The 24,388-nt window shown below is 38.6% G+C and overlaps 1 protein-coding gene across 1 annotated transcript; it reads left to right on the top strand.

Moving 5' to 3' along the window:
- The first annotated feature begins 20,581 nt into the window (after positions 1–20,581).
- On the top strand, positions 20,582–22,771 carry LOC127076585 (putative pentatricopeptide repeat-containing protein At5g52630). Its single transcript, XM_051018270.1, has one exon. The coding sequence runs from the start codon at positions 20,753–20,755 to the stop codon at positions 22,625–22,627; it is 1,875 nt and encodes a 624-aa protein (XP_050874227.1). The 5' UTR covers positions 20,582–20,752; the 3' UTR covers positions 22,628–22,771.
- Positions 22,772–24,388: the final 1,617 nt, after the last annotated feature.

Genomic DNA, 24,388 nt, shown 5'->3' with positions numbered 1-24,388 from the left:
TTCTTTTATCCAATAAGGAAAGGTGGAAAAGAACAGGAAAGACCTCAATAGATTTTGGGTTCGGGAGGTACATTATACAAAGGGAAGGTGTTAGCACCCTTTGTATCCATGGTTATCCATGGGCTCTTAATTGCTGGATCACTTATATTTTTGTCTGAAAAGTGTTCGTGAATCGTTTAAAAAGTGTTTCAAAAAGAGAGTTTAACTTTGTAATGATTCTCGTATGAATGTATACAAAGTATTTATCTCGTTTGATTTTGAAAACGGTTTAGAAAAATGTAACTTGGTAATGATTCTAGTATGAATGTATACCAAGTGGTGATTTTCTAGGATTTGCAAAGTGTGAGGGGTGGAAAATGTTTTAGGTTATGATCCAGTAATTGAGAGTTATACCTTCCTAAGGTCTTTATGAACGTTTCCTATCCTTATGAGGGTAAAACTGTCCTTACTATTGAGAAGTAAGTAGTTTTATCCTTTGGATGTAAAAGGGTCATCGTAGGGTCATCGATAGGTCATTGAAGGCAACAATTGTAAGGATACCTTAGCATTCGAAGGGACGATCATCATTTAACCGTAGGCTACACCGAAGGGTCATCGAGGGACAAAATCGTATTTTCGAAGGCAACATCCGAGGGACCATGATTTATTTTATGATGATTTAATCGAAGGGTCTTTGCTAAGTGTATCCCTACATTCGCGGGACATGACCGTAATACCGTAATATCATAAGGCAAAAGAGAGGTCCAAGATCACATATTTAAAGGCCGCATTTTAAAGTTAATCAGGTGATTATGATGAATCTCCACATTAAAGTCAATACATTAAAAATAATACATTAAAATTAATACATTAAAATTAATTATTAAAATTAACACATTAAAATTAATTAAGCAATTTAGGGTGAGCCTCCACAAAGGGTATCCCACAAATAAAGTGGAAGACCTAACAACGGTCTTTTTTCTGGGACATATGAACCTTTGCAAAATTCAACAAACGGGTTAGCATACCAAATCAGGGTGCAATCGAGGATTACACCGCAAAAGAAAATACAGCAGCATGAATGTCAGGCAAAACAGTGCATAATTAACATAGAATAGATCAGGTTACGCATAGAACATAACAAATATCAATGGCTGTCCCGTTCGCCTCTGCCTCGCCTAGCGAAGGCCTAGCGAACACTCGCTACATGCTCGCTTAGCGATGTGCTAGCGAGCGGCTGCGGGTTTTGAATTTCAGAACGGTATGACTTCAACCTGCGGCATGGCTTATGGCATTCAACACATAATTACATGGTTCAGCATTCATGATATTCAGGCACACTTAAATTCACATGCAAAACCTCAAATATGTTTATGAATTCAATTATAATATCACATACAAGTTAAGAACATAAAGCGGTAGCACATGCAAATTAAGAAAATAAAGCGATAATAGTAATGCAAACCTGTTTGCAATCGAATTGTAACCTTGAGTTGGCCGATCGGATCGAATTGAGCGGAAGTGACCTTGCTGCCGCCGGCTTTTCCTTCAGGGCTTCCTTTAGGGTTTTCCGTCTGTGAGCGCTAGGGTTTGCTTGCTAGAGTTCTCCTCTCTCCTTTTTTCGTCCTCCTTTCATTACTGAAGTGCTGGTATTTATAATGCCTTTTTCATGACCTAATGGGCTCAGAATGAAGCCCGAAATTTTCTGTTGTCTGTCAGCTTCGCTAGGCGAGCTGGTAGCGAACGTGTAGCGAACGTTCGCTAGGCGAGCGTGTAGCGAACGTTCGCTAGGCGAGCGTGTAGCGAACGCGTAGCGAACAGGCCAGTTTTGGGCCCTTTTCTGGATTGGGCCATTCGTGAGCTAGGCCTTCGTTCCTTTGAGATCAGTGTCATGAAAATGATTCGGAATGCCTTGAAAAATGTCTTGAAATATTAATGGGCAAATTTTGGGGTATGACACGTGCCATAGTCTAACAAGTGGTATCAGGAGCTCCGGTTCACTCTGTGCTTCAAAATATAACTTTGATAGAAAATGACTAACGAACCTAAAGGGGCTTATAATAGAGCTCCCGTTTTCAATGGTGAAAATTATAGTTATTGGAAAGACTGTATACGGGTGCACATAAATTCCATAGATAGAAAAATATGGAACGTTATTCTCAATGGTCCAATTGAAATAACCATGACCAATGAGAATGATGAATTAGTGACAAAGCCCGAAGCACAATGGACCGATGATGATGAAAAGAAATACAATTATGATTGGAAAGCCAAAAATATCCTAATCTCCTCATTAGGTGTAGATGAATACTATCGTGTATCCCATTGTCCTACTGCTAAGGCCATGTGGGATTCACTACAAATTTCCCATGAGGGGACGAACGATGTTAAGTTGGCAAGAATCAACACTCTAACACAAGAGTTTGATCTCTTTTTCATGGAGCAAGGGGAAACCATTGCTGACATGCAAAAGAGATTTACTCATCTTATCAATCAATTACATTCACTAGGTAGGCCGGTTTCCAATGATGTTGCTACTAATAAGATCTTGAGATGTCTTAACAGGGAATGGCAGCCGAAAGTGACCGCCATCAAAGAAGCAAATGATCTTACCATATTAGACTTGACAACATTATTTGGCAAACTACAAGAGCATGAACAAGTACTCTTGATCCTGGAACAACACGAAAAGAAAGAAAAGAAGGACAAAACAAAGGTGAGTGAAAAGAAATCAATAGCTCTTAAGACTTCCTCCTCGAAGTCTCAAGCAAAAGAGAAAAGTGATTATTCCTCGAGCGACGAAGAAGAAGAGGACAAGAGCGAAGATATGGGGTTGTTCGTTAAACGTTACAACCGTTACGTGAGAAAGAACGGCATCCAACATTCCGAGAAGAACTTGGTAAACTTTCGGAAACAATCAAGGTACTCTAAAGATGATGACTCAAAAGGCAAAAAGACTAGAGGGTTGTGCTACACTTGTGGGAAGCCCGGTCATTACAAACCGGACTGTCCGATGAACAAGAAGACAAAGGAAAAGGAATCATACAAATCACACAAGAAATCATCAAAGCCAAGGAGAGCATACATAGCTTGGGAAAGCGATAGCGACTCTTCCGATGATGAAAGTTCTAGTGATGAAGATGAAGCTGCAAACCTATGCCTCTCTGCTCATCAAAAGAACAAAAAGAAACAGATACGACATGCTAAATATGAAAAATCCTCTAGTATGTCTCATCATGAATTACAAGCTGCTTTTGATACTTTACACCGCGAAGCTAAAGAGGCCTTTAAAAGGCTTGCCTCAAATAACCAAATTTTTACCCATTTGGAACAAAAAATTCGAGAATCCGAAAGGAAACTTGAGGCACTCAAAGCTTCTATAGTAGAAAGCACAAAATCAGGTTGTGAGTGTAGCACCTCAAATTTGCACCTATCATTGTACATACATTTTCATATTAGGTCATAACATATCATGATCCATTGCATAGCATTTGCATTGTCCCTCAGTTGCCTCAAGAGCAAGCAATCAAGAATTAGGTCAAACTAATCTCCTGATCAGTCAACCAAGCAAGCAAAGGAATTTCTCATTGAACCAAGGCCTTGGGGTTTGTCCAACAAGTTCACATGGCTTGGAGGTCTATTTGAAGTATTTTGGTCAAGGGTTGAAGACTTGGAGATCATCAGTTCATACACAGACAGTCAAAAACCCTAAAAAAGTCAACTGTCGGTCAAAGCAGTGGATGGTGGTCATTCTTGTGGAATTTGGGCACCATGGTCAATAATCAAGAGTTCATACAACTTGGGACATCATTTGAAGTCAAATTCTCAAGGAATTAGGGTTTGGAAGTCATCAGTCAATGCACAATCAGTCAGAAACCCTAAAAGTCAACTGTTGGTCAACTGTCCATTTAATCAGTGATTGGACGATTGGAATTGGTTTGTGAGAGTTCATTCATGTCCAAATAGTCATCATACATCATGCCAAACACCATCATGGAAGAATTTGAAGCCAGATCAAAATTTCCCAAAATGGAAACTGGGCCTGTAACTGAAACCTGCCATAAATGGAAAGTCTTGATCCTCAAACTTACATCTTGATACAAGCCTCAAATGAATTTTTGCCCAACATGAAAGTTGAAGATCTTGTTCTCCCATTTCCAAAAAGTCCTAGAACTCTCAATTCCCATGTGTGGTTGGCAAGTTATGATCGAATCGATTTCAGAAAATCTTGAACTTCAAAGGGCCATATCTCTCAAACCGTTTGGCCAATTTTGGTGGGGTTTTTTCCTACAAGTCACATTTGATCCCCTCTTTCCAAAAATATAAATTTCATGAGCCAAAACTTCACCAATCAAAATGGCATATTTTGACTTTTCTCATTTAAATGCAAGTTTGACCAATGTTTGACTTTTTGATATAAACATTTTTTTAACATTTGGCCAATTGGAACAGCTCAGAAATATCATTTAAAACATGTTTGCAAGCTCAAATTATGCAGTACTTGCACCCATCATGTATCCATGTTTAGTTGCTTGAATTGGAAGAAAAGTACAAATTCAACCATGCTACCCCATGCTATCCACCATGCCTTGCTTTGTACTTTGAAAACAGAAAATTGGAAGCACATTTGCTGTCATTTGAAGCTTCATTGTGCAGCCAAAAAACCAGCAAAAGAGGCCATACTAATTTGCTTGAAAATGGGCAAAAAGGACACTTTCATCCATACTTCCATGGCCATGCTTTGTACTCACACATAGCAGTTTTTGTGCACCATTTTTTTCTGTCAAACCAATCCTAATAGCAGGCACATAAACCACATTGGAGAAAAAACACAAAAAAAAACTCACTCATTTCTAAGAAACCTCATCTTTGGCATTTTTCCAAAAATCTTCAAAAACTTCCAAAGAGCTAAGCCGTGCCTTGTTTGAAACAACATCCAAGCAACATGTTGAACCTTTTTTAAACTCCATTCTTCAACTGTAAGAGCTCTTGGTGGACTGTCCTTTCCAAGCTCCATTAATGGCAAAGTGAGATTGCATCCAAACCAAGTCATCTCAAGCAAAACCTTCTTCATCATTCATCTTTTGAAGACCTTTGGAGCATCTGTTTTAGCTTATAACACACAAACAACAACTGTTTCGTGGATTTCTTCAAAAATAAGTAAGGATTCGAATCCCTCTTTTCTCTAAATGATGCTATGCTTTATGAAGAGCTTGCCTTGCTGTTTATTCTGCTCTTTGAATCGTGAAAAACCATCGAGAAATGAGAGAGAACGAGAGTTTTAAAGTTTGTTGTTCATGATTAATTTTGTTTGATTCTTGATGTTGTTGTTGTTTTTAGACAAATGGCATGTTGATTCGTGTTAGGGGCTGTTAGATCTTCATGAAAATATGTTTAAATGTTGTTTTTGGGACCTCTTGGGGTTTCTGGAAAAATTAAGTTGAAGGTGATGAAGAAAACCTTGCTGTTTTTGGGCTGCTGCGTTTTACCTGCGGATTTATCCGCGACCTTCATGCTGCTGCGTTTTACCTGCGGATTTATCCGCGACCTTCATGTTGCTGCGTTTTACCTGCGGATTTATCCGCGACCCGCATAGCCATCCGCGGATTTTCCTGCGGATTTCGTGCATTAGGGCTTCGCCTTCAATATTTATTTCATTTAATTACTCAATCTTCCAAAAATCATAAGTTCCTCATTTTAATTCCAAATTCATTGGGAATTTTTGCATCATGTCCATCTTGATCTCTAGTTTTTTGTCATATATTTTCCAGAATTTTTGCATGGTCGAATTTTAAATGATGCTAGGGTTTGTGACATGTGACCAATTTTCGTACATCTTGCCAAAACATTTGTGAAATGATGATACTTTATCCAATGGCTCCCAAATTTTTTGTGCTTAAACTAGACACACTCATGGTGATTTTGGTGTAGAGTTTGTGAATTTATCATTGCTGGTTTGTGAGTTATGAATTTTTGAATTAGGGTGTGACAATTTGTGTCACACCATTGATGCCCAACTTCATGATTTTCATTACCATGCTTCTTGACCTCCAATTGATCTGATTTTTTGCATGAACCTACTCTTGTATGTCTAGTTTACATGTGAATTTTCTTGGAATTATTTGTGGCATTTTCCTAATTGTTTGAGATTTTCTCCCCTGCTTGGTCATATGTTGACTTTTTGTGACACTTGCTCCCATTTCATTTGTGAAATTCTCATACTTTATTGGATGGACATGAAATTTTACATGAGATAACTAGACATCCTCATCTTTGCCATGGTTTTAGTCCCATTCATTTATCATACACCATTCTTGACTTATGATTTTTCTAAGTTGATGCATGTTTGGTTGACTTCTTTGAGCATGTTCAAAATTGCTTTGACTTTCTGATTTTCATTGACTGCCTTCCACTTGTCCAAATGGGATGAAATTTGACATGCTTACCATGCTATGTGTTAGGAGTGACCATGATTTATTTGGTGATTTTTGGGAAATGTTTTAGTTTGCTTTTGATGCAAGTCTTGCTGTTGACTTCTATGAGCTTCTAAATGCCATGTTTTGACCTAATTTGTTCATGAAATGATGATGATGATTGATATGAATGTGAACCCAATTGGTTGTGTTTCTTAAATGTTTGAACTTGATTTTGATTGGGCATTGCTTGCTGTTTTGACTTTTTCATTCATTTTTGACCCTAGGCTTGCCCTAGTGGTCTTGTTACTCACTTTTGAGCTTATGTTTTCAGGTTGACCAACAAATGGCCATTGAGACCAATTCTTTTTGATTGAGCTTGCCTAAATATCACTGTCTAACTTGTTTATTTTGTAGGTGGCTTGGCTCACATGCCTTAAGCCTCGTGCCTTGCACATCCATGTGCCTCTAATTGACTGTTGGCGTCTGTTTCTGTTTGTTTTGTTTGAAGTTGCATACTAACATCTGCTTGACTGTTTCAGGTACTTTAGTTGCTTAGTTCCTTGTGAACTTTTTGCTTTGCTTTGCTTGTATAAGCAATTTGCATTGAGGTATGTCTCTTTGTCTTCATGTAGTCTGGAAGACCTGGCCTGTTACTTGGCCAGGCAACTGTCTGAAGTCCTCCTTAAGAGGCAATGTTTGTGACTGTTTACTTTTGTCCTTGCATAGAGTCAAAGACCTCCTAAGTGAAGAGGCAATTGGCAGAACCCAAGGGATATGCAACCTATCCCCTGCTATTCAGTGTGTCATCTGCTTTGCTCACACCACTGTGTTGATGCATTGCAGATACGAACCCAAGATCTTGTACAACTGTACAGTTGAGTCAGTTTTAAATGTGTAGAAGGGTTCCCACTTTCTGAACCCACACATTCTTGTCTTGAGCTCTCCCAGGCCAGGGATAAGAGCTGTGAGGTCTCATCCTCACTTCATCCTTTCATCTGCTTCACCTTAGCCCTTCAATGGCAAGGTTAAGAGCAACACTCACCCCATTCCAGAGGTTTGTTTGTTGAGGTTGATATGACCCCTTGACTAAAACCTAACCCTTGTTTGAGCCACTTGTTTGTGTATAGCGTGTGCTATCTGTGCTTGTAGGATTGTTTGACTTGCTTCCTGTGCAAGATAGGATAGTTTGACTTGCTTCCTGTGCAAGTTAGGATAGTTTGACTTGCTTCCTGTGCAAGTTAGGATTGTTTGACTTGCTTCCTGTGCAAGTTAGGATTAGTTTAGACTTGCTTCCTGTGCAAGTAGGTTTTGCTTGGCTTGCTTCCTGTGCAAGTTAAGTGTGTGTGTGGCTTGCTTCCTGTGTGAGCCATGCTTAGGATAGGTTGGCCCTTGTGCCATTTAGCTAGAAACCATAACTTAGGGTTGATTTTGCATGACAACATCTAGGCTCGAGTCGTAGTCTCCCTAGAGTTGTGTCTCCCTCTGTTATCTGGTTAGGCTAGATCCTTGTCCCTGCGTAGGGGAACTACATCGCCCTGATCTTCATACCAGATGAAGTATGTAGGCAGGAGATTGAGCTGATCTCTCCGGGCGCCTTTTCTTTCTTTTGTGTGTGTTGTCCGACCTTTGCTAGGCTCGAGTCTGTGACTCCTTAGCGATTTGTTGTCTGTTTGTCTGAGTGCGTGCTTGACAGTTATAGGCTCGAGTCCCCGACTCCCTATTAACCTGTTGTGTTGTTGTGTGCTTGGAAGCCGATGTAAGTCCATCGAGTGGCATTTGGGTTCCAGTGTGCGTGTGTTTAGGTTCGGATGCTGATGTAAGTCCAGTGATTGGCATTTGGGCTCCACGTTTGCCTCTTTGCGTGTGTTTTGGTTCGGATGCTGACATAAGTCCAGTGATTGGCAGTCAGGCTCCATGTTTGCCTTTGCCTTTGCTTGTTTGTGTGCGTGTCAGCCGAGCTACGAATGCTCTGATTCTTCTCTCGTCCGAGAAGATACGTATGCATAGGATGCGATGTCCTAGCGAGCATGTGTCCTTTCCCCAATCCGAACTACTTCGACTCTGATGTCTATGCCTAATAGACTAAGTAGGCCCAGGATGCGACATCCTGCCGAGTCAGTTTCAGTCAGTTTCTTTTGTCTCTTTCAGCCAGTATGTGTGAGTATTTGAGCAGTGTTTAGCAACCAATTTTCCTTTCTATTGTGCGTGGATCCCGTAGAGTACTACGGATGCGTAGGGGTGCTAATACCTTCCCTTCGCATAACCGACTCCCGAACCCATTCTCTTTGGTCGCGAGACCATGTTCTTTCCAGGTTTACTCTGAGCGTTTCCTTTCCCTCTTTTGGGATAAATAACGCACGGTGGCGGCTCTGTTGTTCTTTTTAGCCCGCCGGTTTTTCGCGTGATGCGACAGTGAGGACCTTAGAAATAGGATAATAAACTTTGGGTGTGATACTTGTTATATTTGGCAAGGTGAAGTAAGAAACCTAAAGGCCAAACTTGACAAGGCTCTTGAGCCCAAGATTACCTTTGCAATCGATAAATCAAACTTTCGGAAAAGTATGGTTAATCCATATCAAAAATATAAATATATTATAAAAGATGAAGATAGCAAAGGCAATCAAAATGTAAATTTCTCTTGTCTGTATTGTTGCAAGAAAGGCCACTTCATTGCTAAATGCAGATTTAGGAGATTCTTAGTTCCTAAAGGCATTTATCAATGGCTGCCCAAATGCAACCATTTCGTTACTCACCATTCAGGACCCAATAAGCCATTGGGTACCTTCTCGTGTTAATTACATTTCCATAGGTACAATGCCTCGAGACCACCGAGAGAAGATGGGTTCTCGACAGTGGATGCTCAAGGCACATGTCAGGAGACATATCACTCTTCATTGACTTCGTGGCTAAGAAGAAAGGGTATGTAACCTATGGTGACAACAACCGTGGAGCAATACTAGGTAAAGGTAGTGTAGGTAACCCTTCTTCCACTACTATCTCTGATGTATTACTTGTCGAAGGTCTTAAACACAATCTACTTAGCATCAGTCAATTATGTGACAAAGGATACAATCTATCATTTTCAAAAGATTGTTGCAAAATTGTATATAATGATGATAAGAAGAGTATGTTTAATGGCCTGCGAGTGAATAATGTATATATGTTAGACTTGAATGAAGTATCGTTAACGAGTGACAAATGCCTTGTAACAATGAGTGAAGATTCATGGTTATGGCATAGGCGTTTAACACATGTTAACTTTGACTTACTAAACAAAGTAGTCTCAAAAGATCTAGTCCTAGGTCTCCCCAAAATAAAGTTCACCAAGGATCACCTCTGTGATGCTTGTCAAAAAGGGAAGCAAACGAGGATCTCATTTAAATCCAAAAATATCGTTTCAACAACGAGACCTCTCGAACTTCTTCATATGGACTTATTTGGGCCGTCTAGGATTAAAAGTCTAGGAGGAAATTATTACGGTTTCGTAATAGTGGATGATTTTTCTAGATTTTGTTGGACTATCTTTTTAGTAAGCAAGAGCGATACATTCGCCGCCTTTGAAAGATTTGCTAAGCTTTCCCAAAATAAATTAAATACAAACATTGTTTCAATTAGAAGCGACCATGGGGGTGAGTTCGAAAACCATTTATTTGAAGAATATTGCGGTAACCATGGTATCGATCATAACTTCTCCGCTCCACGTACTCCTCAACAAAATGGGGTTGTGGAGCGTAAAACTCGAATTTTGGAAGAATTGGGAAGAACAATGATTAATGAAAGTGGTTTACCGAAATATTTTTGGGCCGACGCCATTAGTACGGCTTGTTATGTCTTGAATAGGGTGCTCATTCGCCCCATTCTAAATAAAACACCGTATGAGCTTTTAAAAGGGAGAAAGCCAAATGTTTCTCACTTACATGTTTTCGGTTGCAAATGTTTTGTATTAAATAATGGAAAGGAAAACTTGGGCAAATTCGATTCCAAGGCCGATGAAGGTATCTTCCTCGGATACTCTCAGTCGAGTAAAGCATATAGAATATATAATAAACGATTACTTGCTGTGGAAGAGTCTGTACATGTCACTTTTGATGAATCATATCCGAGAAACGTCGGAAAGGGTAGTGTTGTTCATGGTGCAAGTACATCTACGGAATACATACTCAAGGGTGGCGAGCCGGGGATTGATCAACCCGACAAAGTCAAAGTTGAGGAGGATAAAGATGTACACCATGAGGAAACCGAGGTAGCTCATCCGCCTTCAAACGATGATCTCCCTCAAGCTTGGAAGTCTCCCAAAGACCATCCAATTGACAACATTCTCGGAGATATCTCAAAGGGTGTTACAACTCGATCGAAGCTAAGTAATTTTTGTTATCACTTCGCTTTCGTTTCACAAATGGAACCTAAAAACCCTAAAGAAGCCCTACTCGATGAACACTGGTTTTTGTCAATGCAGTAGGAACTAAATCAGTTCACTAGAAATGAGGTTTGGGACCTTGTCCCTCCTCCGCAAGATCATCGAGTAATCGGCACCCGATGGGTGTTTAGGAACAAGTTGGACGAAAACGGGGTAATAACCCGTAACAAGGCGCGTTTAGTCGCGCAAGGTTATAACCAAGAGGAAGGCATCGACTATGAGGAAACTTATGCGTCGGTTGCCCGACTCGAGGATATACGCCTTCTCCTTGCCTTCACTTGTGCGAAAGACTTTAAACTATTCCAAATGGATGTTAAGAGTGCGTTCCTTAACGGTTACATAAATGAAGAGGTCTACATCGCACAACCTCCGGGTTTTGAATCTCATGAGTATCCCGATCATGTTTATAAACTAAAAAGGGCTTTATATGGTCTCAAACAAGCTCCTAGAGCTTGGTATGAGCGACTAAGTAAATTTTTACTTGATCAAGGTTACTCAAGAGGAAAGGTTGACACAACTCTCTTCATTAAACGTCAAGGAAAGCACTTGATATTAGTACAAATTTATGTTGACGATATTATATTTGGGTCTACTAACATGAATCTCGTGAGAGAATTTTCGGATCTTATGTAGGGTGAATTCGAGATGAGTATGATAGGGGAGCTCACGTACTTTCTCGGTTTGCAAATTAAACAACTCAAAGAAGGAACATTCGTGAGTCAAACAAAGTACTGTTTGGACCTTATCAAGAGATTTGACATGGCAAAAGCCAAGGCCATTGACACCCCCATGCCAACATGTACAAACTTGAATAAAGATGAAAACGGTAAGGACGTAGAGGTAAAAAGTTATAGAGGTATGATTGGATCACTTCTCTATCTTACTGCTTCTCGTCCCGACATTATGTTTAGCGTGTGTATGTGCGCAAGATATCAATCATGTCCCAAGGAATCCCATCTAAAAGTTGTCAAACGAATACTTCAATACCTATCCGGTACTCCGAAGTATGGACTATGGTATTCCAAAGGTAATGATTGCTCATTGGTAGGTTTCTCCAATTCTGATTTTGCCGGTTGCAAATCAGATAGGAAAAGCACCAGTGGCACTTGTCACTTATTTTCAAATTCCTTGGTCAGTTGGCATAACAAGAAACAAGCTTTAGTTGCTTTGTCAACCGCCGAAGCGGAATACGTTGCCGCCGGTAGTTGTTGTGCTCAAATCCTATGGGTTAAGCAACAATTATTGGATTTTAATCTCAAACTCGAATGTATTCCCATTTTCTGTGACAATACAAGTGCCATTAATCTTACCAAAAATCCAGTGTTGCATTTTCGCACCAAACATATCGAAATTTGACACCACTTTCTCCGGGATCATGTAGAGAAAGGCGGTATTGTATTTGAACATGTTAACACTAAAAATCAACTAGCGGACATTTTCACAAAGCCGCTAGCTACTGAGCCTTTCTTTCATATTCGCCGAGAACTTGGTATTCTCAAAATTTCGGAACGGGCGTTATAAATTGCTTGCTTTATCTTATTTCATTTAACACTATAATCTTGTACTTCTAACAAGTTAATGTTGTTGCAAGCACAATTATATTGTTCATCAAGTTATTCCGGCATCAAGGTGATATTGTTCCTTTACCCTTCTCTCTCTCCCAAACTTCATGGTTAAATAGTTGTATTACATGATAATATTGTATATATATGACGTGTTTCGTATACCATGCTTGTTTGGATGTTTAATGTTGTGTGGCATTCTATTTATGCATCAAACATGTGAGTGCGTCGACGCATGCAGAGGTATGGTCGACGCATCATACGAAAATTCAGTTTTTCTCTGCAGAAAACTTTCAAACTTCCCATGCATTTACATTCAAATTCTCATTAAGTGTGCATTTACATTTCAAACTTCCCACTACATTGTGAGTTGCATCTACCTAGTGCCTATTGTCTCCTGGCCTCTCCTCTTCCCAAAACCCTAAATCCTCATCTATAAAAAGGGCAAACCTCCTTCTTGCAAATCACTATTAAAATCACTTTTAAAATCTCTACTCTCACAAAAAGCTTCAGAATCATTACCCATGGCTTCCTCATCCCGCAGAACTACCGGTAAAAGATCAAGGGAATCATCCTCTGCCTCCTTACCCATTACCGCTGTATCATTAGTTCCACCAGCTCTTGTCGACACCTTCAACAAAGACATTGGTAAAAGAGGAGTTGTGAGGCAACATGCCTTATACAAACTCACAGCAGAACGCATGCATCTTGTAGAAATCATGTCTCTGCTACAGTATCACGACATTGTCAAATTCCTGGAATGCAATGTCAAATATAGCGAAGACCTGGTCCGCGTGTTCTACGCTTGTATTCATGACAAATTTTGTGGTCAAAAGTTTCACTCCAGGATCGACACAAGGAAGGTATCGTTTAAGTCAAATGTTTGGAATAAATATTTTGATATGACATTGACTGCTGATGAAAATCCTCTTGCTGAGGTAACTGACTCTCACCCAATAGAAGGATATGAGTTTAAGAGCGCTTTGAACGCTATGCTGAAACGATCATACCAAGACCACATTGTGAACAGTGATGCGTTCCCACGAACTGTCACTGCCGGTAAGCTGAAAACAGGTGAGCGCATTCTCTAGTGGATTGTGTCACGCATCCTGCGACCTAAGAAGGGTGGCCTTTCCCGAGTTGAACAAGCTGAGGTTCATCTCATATACATTCTGAAAAATCAGCGCAAAATAAACTGGCCCTACTACATTGCTAGTAGGATGTTCAGTTTACGTGACTCTGGATGAGGAACGACTCTTGCCTATGGATCTTTTATTCAAGAGGTCTTACTGCAGCCGACGTGGATTATCCGTCCTTTCCGTATACCTCTATTTCCTTAGATAAAGAATTCAGCCCAAAAACTTTGTCTATGATGGGATGTTTTTGGTGTGATGAGCGGAGAACATACAAATTTATTCGCAGGGGTTATGTTCCTACGAGTGTTGAAGAGTCTGATGAAAGTGATGAAAGTGAAGAAGAAGAACAAGAGGAAAACGAAGAACATGGAGCAGGACAAGCATTTGATCAGCATGATAGTCCTCCACAAGCAGACACACACGACTACACAAACACCGCTTGGGTTCAGAATACCCATTCAACTGAAGAAGATGCCCCCAACCATGGTGGCTGGGGTGAATGGCAACATACGGGCCGGTCAACACAACGACAATTCTATCAGCCGTATCAATATGGTGTTGAAGAATCTCAACCGTCTCCTCCGCAGCAAGACAATTCTTCTGAACTCTTAGCTATGATGCGAGATATGCAGTTGGCTCAACAATCATTCATACAAACCCAGGATGAGCGCTATGCTCATATAAGCAGCCAGCTTCAAGCACAAAATGAGAGGCTCGATAACCTCTCTACTAGCATGAATGAACGGTATGCAGCATTCACCGAAACATTTGAACGACAGGAGCGGTCCGTCGATGTGGGCTTCAAGTATCTAGGTGGTGTTGCTGACCAAATATCGTCTCTGGCAGATCCTTACAGAAACCCAGATATTTGTTACCATCGAGGACGAGGCCATTAGGGCATAAAACTACATGTGCATCTGTACATTTGTTGTTTGACTAAACATATTATCTGTTATGCTTATTTGTTACTCTAGTTTAATGTTATTTCCTTTTCAATTTATTCAATAATAATATTTGGTGTGGTATTATTATATGATTCGTTATCTCCTGTTGAATATCATGTTATGTTGAATAATAGATCTCTTTCTCTTTTTGATGTTGTCAAAGGGGGAGAAGAGCATGTACCAAGCCAAGATATTCACAACAATTAACAGTTTGTTTTGCAGTCAGCCTTAGATTACAAAAGAAAGGAAGAGTGTGTGTAAATATTGCATGTTGTTTCTCTTTGGTTTCACACAGGTTGTCATCATCAAAAAGGGGGAGTATGTAAGGGCAAATTGTCATACAACATACGATCATAGGTTTCAATGATGACAAATTACCACCATGGATGAATCGGCATTGTCGATTCCACCTCTACAAAACAAATGCAACATATCACCTATCATATCCTTTTTTATGCTCATCTAAACTGTTATATTTCATACAACATATGTGGATAAAATGTGGTCATGACAAAATGCATGAAAACCACAAAAATATGAATTTTTGCAGATTTGCAGGGTTTGAGTCGACCGCAAGGGTCAGCGCATGAACCACGGGTCAGCGCATAGCTTAGTGCATTTCCCACGGGTCAGCGCACAAAAGGCTTGAGTCGACCGCTGGGGTCAGCGCATGAACCACGAGTCAGCGCACGCCGACCTATGGTCGACGCATACTGTTGTGTTTTTCAGTCTGTCCAAATCTGCAGGCTATGCGTCGACGCATAGACCTGCTATGGTCGACCGTTCGTGCGCAAATTCTGTTTTTAAGTATTTCCCACTCTATTTGAAAAGCTGTTAAGTGGGTTGGTTGGTTTGTTACTATAAATAGAAGTTTAGTTATTTGTATCAACTAACATTTTGATATTTTGATTCAAGTGTTCAAAGAACAAGAAAAAGTGAAATAGGTGTCCAAGATTCTTCATCTTCAACATCTCACAACACATCAATTACACACAACCATTTTTGAAGTGTTTTGTGATTGGTTAAAGGTGATAACGTTCGAAGCCGTGATTGGGGAATCCGGTTCGGGTTGAAGCTTGCGACGGATTTTTTCTTGAATAAAACCTTTAGGGTTTTGTCCTCCAAGACTGGTTTGTTTTTGGGGGGTTTTTGGGACGAATTCTTCATCAATTTTCAGCTGAGCGAAGGTGATTGAGAAGAGGAAGTCTTCGTCAATCTAGTAGCGGATTCAGTGATATTTAAGGGAAGATTTCGGGTTCGATTTGTTGTAGTTGAGATCAGTCGGGCCGAGGGTTTGAAGAACTGAGGGTTATTCAACAAAGGGGCTGGAATCAGAGGTCTATCAATAACAATCGAAGGACTTGATTCACCTTGAATCAAGGAACAAGGAGTGGAAGCAACATTCAACGTCTTGAGAGTTCTGTTGTATATTTGCTTTGCAATCCTTGTATAAACGGTTATACTCAACAGGTGATATCTATTAAATCATCTCAATTCTAGTTTTAGAATTGAGGGCAGACGTACCCCGAAGCGAGGACGGCGGGGGAACTGCCTCATCAAATCTTTGTCTTCTCTATTTTTCAGCTTATTTGTTTTGGCTTTAAAATAAGTGATTTTTGTATAAGCACTTTATCAAACCTTGATATTAATTGAGTAAGAAGTTAAGAATCTGTTTTTGAATCCAAAGCACAATAAGAAATTGTACTAGACTAATTGGAATCACTTACTCAACATAAACATCACTTGGAGTGTTTTCACACATCAAGTGTTTGATAATTTGCCTAAACCAAAATCATCTTAGTTGTGTATCTAGTTTGGTTTGCTCTTTGAATCATTGGAACTAGGAATCCTAATAAGTGAAACAAATCATTGATAGTGTGACTAGTGTAGTGATTCATATTCTAAATTATCACTAATCCATAGGCTTGACGCATATCCGGTTTTCCAATAACAGTTCGTTTTAGACTATATTTTCCTCGTCCGCTTCCGCACTTAAAATAAATTTTCAAAACCAATTTTATTAGTTAGTAGCGCCGACTCAAATTTTAATTGGGATCTATTCAACCCCCCCCCCCCCCCCCCCTCTTCTAGATCCGTGCGATAGTCTAACATCATTTATGTTCAGCATATTTCTGAAGGCAATATGATTATGGTGTGTCTTTATGTTGATGACATATTGCTAACATGAAGTTATGAATATGAGATAGCTAAGTTCAAGAAGGTGTTGATGAATGAGTTTGAGATAACTGATTTAGGAAAGATAACATATTTCCTAGGGATTAAGTTTATGCACTTTGAGAAGTGTATCATTTTGCATCAGCTGAAATATGAATTTGCGCTTCTGAAAAAATTTGAGTTGCTGAATTGTAAGACTGTTGTCACACCGTCAGAAAAAATCACAAATTGGATTCTGATTCTGAAGGTGATGATGTAGATTCCACAACTTTCAAGAAGTTGGTTGGCTCTCTGAGGTATTTGTGTAATACCAGACCTGACATTTGTTATGCAGTTGGAATGGTTAGTAGATTCATGAGTAAATCAAAGTGGTCTCATTATCAAGCTACTGCCAGGATTCTGAGGTATATTAAGGAGACTCTAAAGTATGAAGTTTTGCTCCCTTCCGGTGAAAAGGTTAATTCGTAGTTGATGTGTTACTCAAACTCTGATTGGTGTGGTGACAGAGTTGACAAAAGAAGTACTTTTGAATATTTGTTTAAATATCTATGAGGTCTTATTTCTTGGTGTTCCAAGAAGCAACTAGTTGTTAATTACTTTGTCAACATGTGAAGTTGAATACATTCTAAGTGTTATAGCTGCATGTCAAGCTGTTTGTCTTCTGAATTTACTGCAAGATCTGAAGATTAAGGTAAACAAGCATCTAAAGCGGATGATTGGTAACAAGCAAGGTTGTTAAAATCGCAATTTAAAACCTAAACTCTTAGATTTTACGTTTCTAGGTTGGTATTTGGTGTTAAATCACAGGTAAAATCGTATACTATAATGATTTTACACGATTTAAATCTCTCTGAAATATGTAAAAACGTGTAAAATCTTTGGATTTTACTCTTTGACATGATTTTACCGTTTTTTTTTTGAAATTTTGAAAAGTCCAGCACAATAAAACTTCTCCTACTTTATTATTTTATTCACTTTAAATAACCTCTTTTTCATTAGATATTAGACTTTTCATTTACCAGAGCAATGAAAATTAAAAACTTTTGCATCCTAACATCACTTCATTTGTACGAGGCCAAATCGGAACTTCAACGACAATATTCTGTGAGCTTTCTTCTTTGATTGGTAAGTATCCAAAAAGTGAGCCTTCTTCACAAATAAAAAACAGAGCAATCTTATGTTACTATGATATTATGTGATTCTATGTAACCTTGGTTTGTTACTATGTTAGTTATAGTGTTACTAGCTTTTCTATTATATGTCTTTCAATGCTACTATGGTTTGTGATATAAGTGATTGTTACAGTATTTTTCTATTTTTATTATTTTAAGATACCAACTTAATAGAAGTTGATTTGATTTATTTTGTAGGTTTTTGACAAATTTGCTTCACTATTTTACTCTTTTAGTTACAAATTATTATTAAAATTTGATTATTTTTTTCTTTGTTAGATTCACATCCATGGCTGAGACTGGTGATGGAGAGTCTAGTTCTTATTCATTCAGAGGAAAATGGAGGAAAAATATTAAAGGTAATACGACTGATATTGGGTGGAATTATGGGATAGATGTTTCCGACGATGCTAAAAAAGTAAAATGTCGTTATTGCTAAAAAAAGTCATTAGTGGGGGAATTTTCAGATTCAAACGTCATCTTGCAGGGACTAGCGACGGTTCTGAGTCGTGTGCACAAGTTCTAGATGATGTGAAATTAATAATGTTAAATGTACTTGCTACTAGTAAAGAGACATCAACGAAGAAAATAAAAATGGCTGAAATTATTGAGGATAGGGGAATTCCAACATTTGAGATACACAACACTCAACAAAAAGAAAGGAGATTCAATCAACAATTAATTAAATGATGAAAAAAACTCTAAAGGAGGAAGCAGATGATCTTGTTGCATTGTTCTTTTACACAAGTGTCATTCCATTTAACTTTATCAAAAATCATGTCTTTGCAAAAATGTGTGATGCAATTGAGAAATACGGAATTGGCTACAAACCTCCTAGTTATCATGATATCAGAGGCAAGCTATTGAAAATAGCAATACATGAAACTTAAAAGATTATTGAAGATTTAAAGGATGAGTGGAACAGAACCGGTTGTTCAATCATGTTTGATGGGTGGATAGATAGAAAAAATGTTCGATTTGCAACTTTATGGTGAATAGTCCTAAAGGGACAATTTTTCTATATCCATTAGACACGTCTGATATTTCTAAAACAACTGATAAAGGTTGTAAGATGTTAGATGATGCGATATAATTTGTAGGAAAGGAAAATGTAATCCAAGTGGTCACCCATAATGCTGCAAATTTTAAAGCTGGTGGGGAATTGTTGATGCTAAAACAAAAGAATTTGTATTGGACTCCATGTGCAGCACATTGCCTTGATTTGATATTTTTGAGGATTTTGAAAAAGATTTGATTATTCATCTAGTCACTACAAAGAATGCAAAAAAGTGTTCACAACCTATATTTGTTCAAGAACGATGCTAATTACTATGTTTAGATAAACTCTACGATTTTAGATTTCGATTCTACCTAGCCAAAACGAGTTAATGTAAAAACTCAATTCTAACAACCTTGATAACAAATTTGCAATCAATCTTACCAAGAACCCATTGTTGTATGGGAGAAGCAAATATATTGAGACTAAGTATTATTTTTTGAGAAGTCAGGTTCAGAATGGAGTGTTAGAAGTTGTGCATTGTAGTACTCAGAAGCAGCTGACAGATGTTCTGACGAAATCGAGCAAGCCTAATCAATTTCTCCATTTGAGAGATGAAATCGATGTTATTAGTTTTGATTAGTTAAATCCTGAATTAAGAGATGATGTTGAAGGATAATTTAATATTTTAATATTTCATTTACGTGACATTATTGTTTGGGTATACAAGTGAGTATTGTGATTAGTCATTAAGTAATGTAACACGTTCTACGTAAAAATAGTTGACTAACTATTCTCTGTATAACCGTATAACCGTTAGTGGAATAATAATGATAATGAAAATTTATTAGAATTTATTATTCTCTATCTCTTCTCTCTATTCATTCATCTTCATCTTCTTTACCTTGTACAAGAACACACTATTGTTTATAGGAGCAGTGGTTACATAGGAGAGAAAGGTACATCCATTCTTATATTGAAGTATTTTTCAAAGTGTTATGTACTTCTGCCTGAAGAACCACCTGTGTTAATATGGTTAATTACGAAGATTAGAGAGGACTGTTTTCATTGGGTTTTAAATATCTGAATTCAATGTCATTTATCTACAAATTTTAAACATGATTACTTTTTTATAAACAACTTCGTCTCTTTTGAAAATACTTGTTACTCAAGGAATACTATATAAAATTATGTTTGACTATAGCTAGCTAATAGAGTGGCAAAATTGAAGAGGATATTGCGAAATCTTTGACATAATCTCTCATATGGATTGATTTTCAGGAATTGGTTTCAAGAGTGTGTTTCTGGTTACTGCACAACCTTATATTTTTAGCAAGGAATATCAAATAAGGTTCAATGAGAAGCCATGTCCACATTGCAGTCTTGGTTATATAGTATCAATTTCAAGCGAGATTGACTTTGTGACTAGAAAAAGCATGAATTCCGAGTCCTACACACTCCATCTCTCTGCAGAGGAGAATAGTGATGCAGAGAAAGAATGCTGCTACTACATGTGGAGACAAAAGTTTCCTGTCAGATTTGGAAGAATGGGTTGTGACATTAGCCTTTCCAATTCATGAAAGGATATCAATGACATTACCATGTTTATCACCCAATGGAAGTTTTACTCGAACGGAATTAATGGTAGAACCTTGATAGTGTAACATTAACTGATCCAATCCTGTGGCAAATTGAGATTGAACAACCCTAGTTGAAGGTGCTGTGGTAACTTCTGAAGCGGATTATAATCAAACATGTTATATGCATCAAAATTGAGATCCTTAATATCCTTCATCATGAATCCCAATTCATGACGCCAATGTTTGGATAATACGCTAGTTTTCACCAAATCCTTCAAAGTTAACTTAGAAAGTATTGAGACTTTTGCACCTCTTCATTGCTTCTTCTGCAAACAATAATGAACAAACACAAAGACTAGTATTTAACCTTTTTTATGGGCCGGGTCCAGTATACACCAATGAAAACGGTTGCGTTGAATTTCAAATCTAAAAACGTTGTTTTCAAATCTAACAAACTAATGGTAGATTCTCAACTTCAACTTCAACTTCCCTTCAACTTGAATCAACAACAACCTTTGTATAGAAACATATGTAACACTCTTCTGTCTCTGACCTACTCTCGCTCACTCCCCAAAGGTCTTCAACTTCATGCTCATATTATCAAATTAGGTTTACAAACAATTCCTCTTCTCTCTCATCATCTCATCAATTTCTACTCCAAAACCCATCTTCCTTATTCCTCTCTTCAAATCTTCAACGATTCCCCTCACAAATCAGCCACCACATGGAGTTCAATTATCTCTTCATTTGCTCAAAACGATCTCCCTTTAGTTTCTCTCGAATTCTTCCGCCGCATGCTCCGTCATGGTTTAACTCCGGACGACCATATTTTCCCTAGCGCAACCAAATCATGCGCGATTCTATCGTCGTTACCGGTTGCTCAATCCCTTCATTGTTCTGCTTTTAAAACTGCTTATCATGTTGATCTTTTTGTGGGGAGTTCTATTATTGATATGTATGCTAAATGTGGAGATATTGGTTTTGCACGTAACGTGTTTGATGAAATGCCGAATAGAAATGTTGTTTCTTGGAGTGGGTTGATTTATGGGTATGTTCAATTGGGTGAGGATGATGAAGCTTTGAGGCTTTTTAAACGGTTTCTTGTTGAAGAAGACGATGGTGTTAATGATTTTACGTTGTCGAGTGTTTTACGGGTTTGTGGTGGTTCTACTTTGCTTCAAATGGGTAAGCTAATACATGGATTGAGTTTCAAGACGAGTTTTGATTCGTCTTGCTTTGTGGCGAGTTCTTTGATTTCTTTGTATTCTAAATGTGGGGTTGTTGAAGAAGCTTATGATGTTTTTGAGGAGGTTACTGTAAGGAACCTTGGTATGTGGAATGCTATGTTGATTGCTTGTGCTCAGCATGCACACACAAATAAAACGTTTGAGTTGTTTGAAAAGATGAAGAGTGTTGGTGGGGTGAAGGCTAATTTTATTACCTTTTTGTGTGTGCTTTATGCATGCAGCCATGCAGGGTTGGTAGAGAAGGGTAAGTATTATTTTGAGTTGATGAAGGATTATGGTATTGAACCCGGGACACAACATTATTCAACCATGGTTGATTTGCTTGGCCGTGCGGGGAAGTTAGACGATGCAGTTAAGATGATTGAGGAAATGCCTATGGAACCAACTGAATCTGTTTGGGGAGCTTTGTTAACTGGATGTAGAATACATGGGAATCCTGAATTGGCATCTTATGTTGCGGATAGAGTTTCTGAGATGGCTTCTGTGAGTTCTGGACTTCATGTCATGCTTTCGAATGCTTATGCTGCTGCTGGGAGATGGGAGGAAGCGGCGAAAGCGAGGAAGACGATGAGAGACTGTGGAATAAAGAAGGAAACTGGGTTGAGTTGGGTGGAAGAAGGGAATAGAGTTCACACATTTGCTGCTGGGGATCGGTCTCATGCGAAGACATTGGAGATTTATGAGAAGTTAGAGGAATTGGGAGAAGAAATGGATAAAGCTGGTTATGTTGCTGATACTTCTTTTGTGTTGAAAGAAGTGGGTGGCGAGGAGAAGAATAGAACAATTAGGTATCATAGTGAGAGATTAGCTATTGCATTTGGACTTATTACTTTCCCTAAGGGACAACCAATTAGAGTGATGAAGAATTTGAGAGTTTGCGGTGATTGTCACACTGCGATCAAGTTTATTAGTAAATGTACGGGAAGAGTCATCATTGTGAGGGACAATAATCGGTTTCATCGATTTGAGGATGGAAAATGTACTTGTGGAGATTATTGGTAGTCATACATGCATTAGGGACATTAGAACAACTGAGATAGAGAACATTGTTTACCTGGAACAAAAATAGCATCAGTTTCAGATATAACACACACATCATTTATGTGGTAGAATATTTTACTGATATATTAAAAAGTGATTCTTACATGTTACATCTACATGCTTTAAATAAGAGATAGAAAACCTAATGGGTTTTGACTAATGGGCCTCATTACTAATAGAGATAATTACTATTTACAATCTAATATTTACAACACTCCCCCTCAAGCTGGTGAATGGATATCTATCATTCCCAGCTTGCAAGTAAGTTGCCTGAATCTTTCTGTTGGTAAGTCTTTTGTTAACATATCTGCCAGCTGATGCCCGGAAGGAACGTAAGATGTAGTTATCAGTCCACTATCCAACTTCTCTTTGATAAAATGTCGGTCAATCTCAATGTGTTTAGTCCTGTCATGCTGAACAGGATTATGAGCAATACTAATAGCCGATTTATTGTCACAAAACAATTTCATAGGACCTTCACATTGTGTCTTCAAGTCTTCTAGAATTTGTTTCATCCACAATAGCTCACAATTTCCTAGTGTCATAGCTCTAAATTCTGTCTCGGCGCTTGATCGAGCAACTACACTTTGCTTCTTACTCTTCCAAGCTACAAGGTTACCATACAGAAAAGTACAATAGCCTGACGTAGATCTTCTGTCACTCACTGATCCGGCATAATCCGCATCAGTGTAAGTCTCCATAGTTAGATTTCCACCTCTTTTAAACAAAAGTCCTCTCCCTGGAGTTGCTTTAAGATATTGTAGAACGCGGTCTACAGCCTGCAAATGTCTCACCCTCGGATCATGCATGAATTGGCTCACCACACTGACTGCATATGCCAAATCTGGTCTAGTGTGTGCCAAGTAAATCAATTTTGCCACTAATCTCTGATATTGACCCTTGTTAACTTTGTCACTTTCCTCCTCAAAGCTTATCCTGTGATTTTGTTCAATGGGAACACTTGCAGGTTTGCATCCAAGTTTGCCAGTTTCCTGCAAAAGATCAAGCACATACTTCCTTTGAGAAATAAATATGCCTTGCTTTGAGTAGGCTACCTCAATTCCCAAGAAATACTTGAGTTGCCCAAGGTCTTTCATCTCAAACTCTGCTGATAATTTCTCTTTGAGGAAATGTCTCTCAATCAAATCATCTCCTGTAATAATAATATCATCAACATAAACAAGAAGTACAGTCAGTTTTCCTCCTTGTGAATGTTTAAAAAATAAAGTGTGGTCTCCTTGACTTTGCTTATAGCCCAAACACATCATTGCCTTTGTGAATCTTCCAAACCATGCCCGAGGGGACTGCTCTAGTCCATATAAGGCTTTCTTCAATTTACACACCTTGTTAGCTCCATTTGTTATGCCAACACCTGGTGGAATCTCCATATACACTTCTTCCTCTAAGTCTCCATGCAAGAACGCATTTTTAACATCAAACTGTTGCAATTCCCATCCACATGAAGCAGCAAGAGATAGTAAAATTCGAACAGTATTCATCTTTGCCACTGGGGCAAATGTCTCCTCATAATCAATACCATACGTCTGAGTATAACCTTTTGCCACTAGTCTTGCTTTGTACCGATCAAGTGTACCATCAGATTTGTACTTTACAGTATAGATCCATCTGCATCCAACTGGACTTTTGTCTCTTTTCCTTTCAATAATCTCCCAAGTACCATTTTTTTCAAGTGCTCTCATTTCCTCATCCATAGCTTGGACC

The sequence above is a fragment of the Lathyrus oleraceus genome, chromosome 4 (assembly GCF_024323335.1).
Source record: "Lathyrus oleraceus cultivar Zhongwan6 chromosome 4, CAAS_Psat_ZW6_1.0, whole genome shotgun sequence".
In the NCBI taxonomy this organism is placed as follows: domain Eukaryota; kingdom Viridiplantae; phylum Streptophyta; class Magnoliopsida; order Fabales; family Fabaceae; genus Lathyrus; species Lathyrus oleraceus.
The sequence above is the reverse complement of the archived record's forward strand: the minus strand, read 5'-3'. Positions and strand labels throughout refer to the sequence as shown.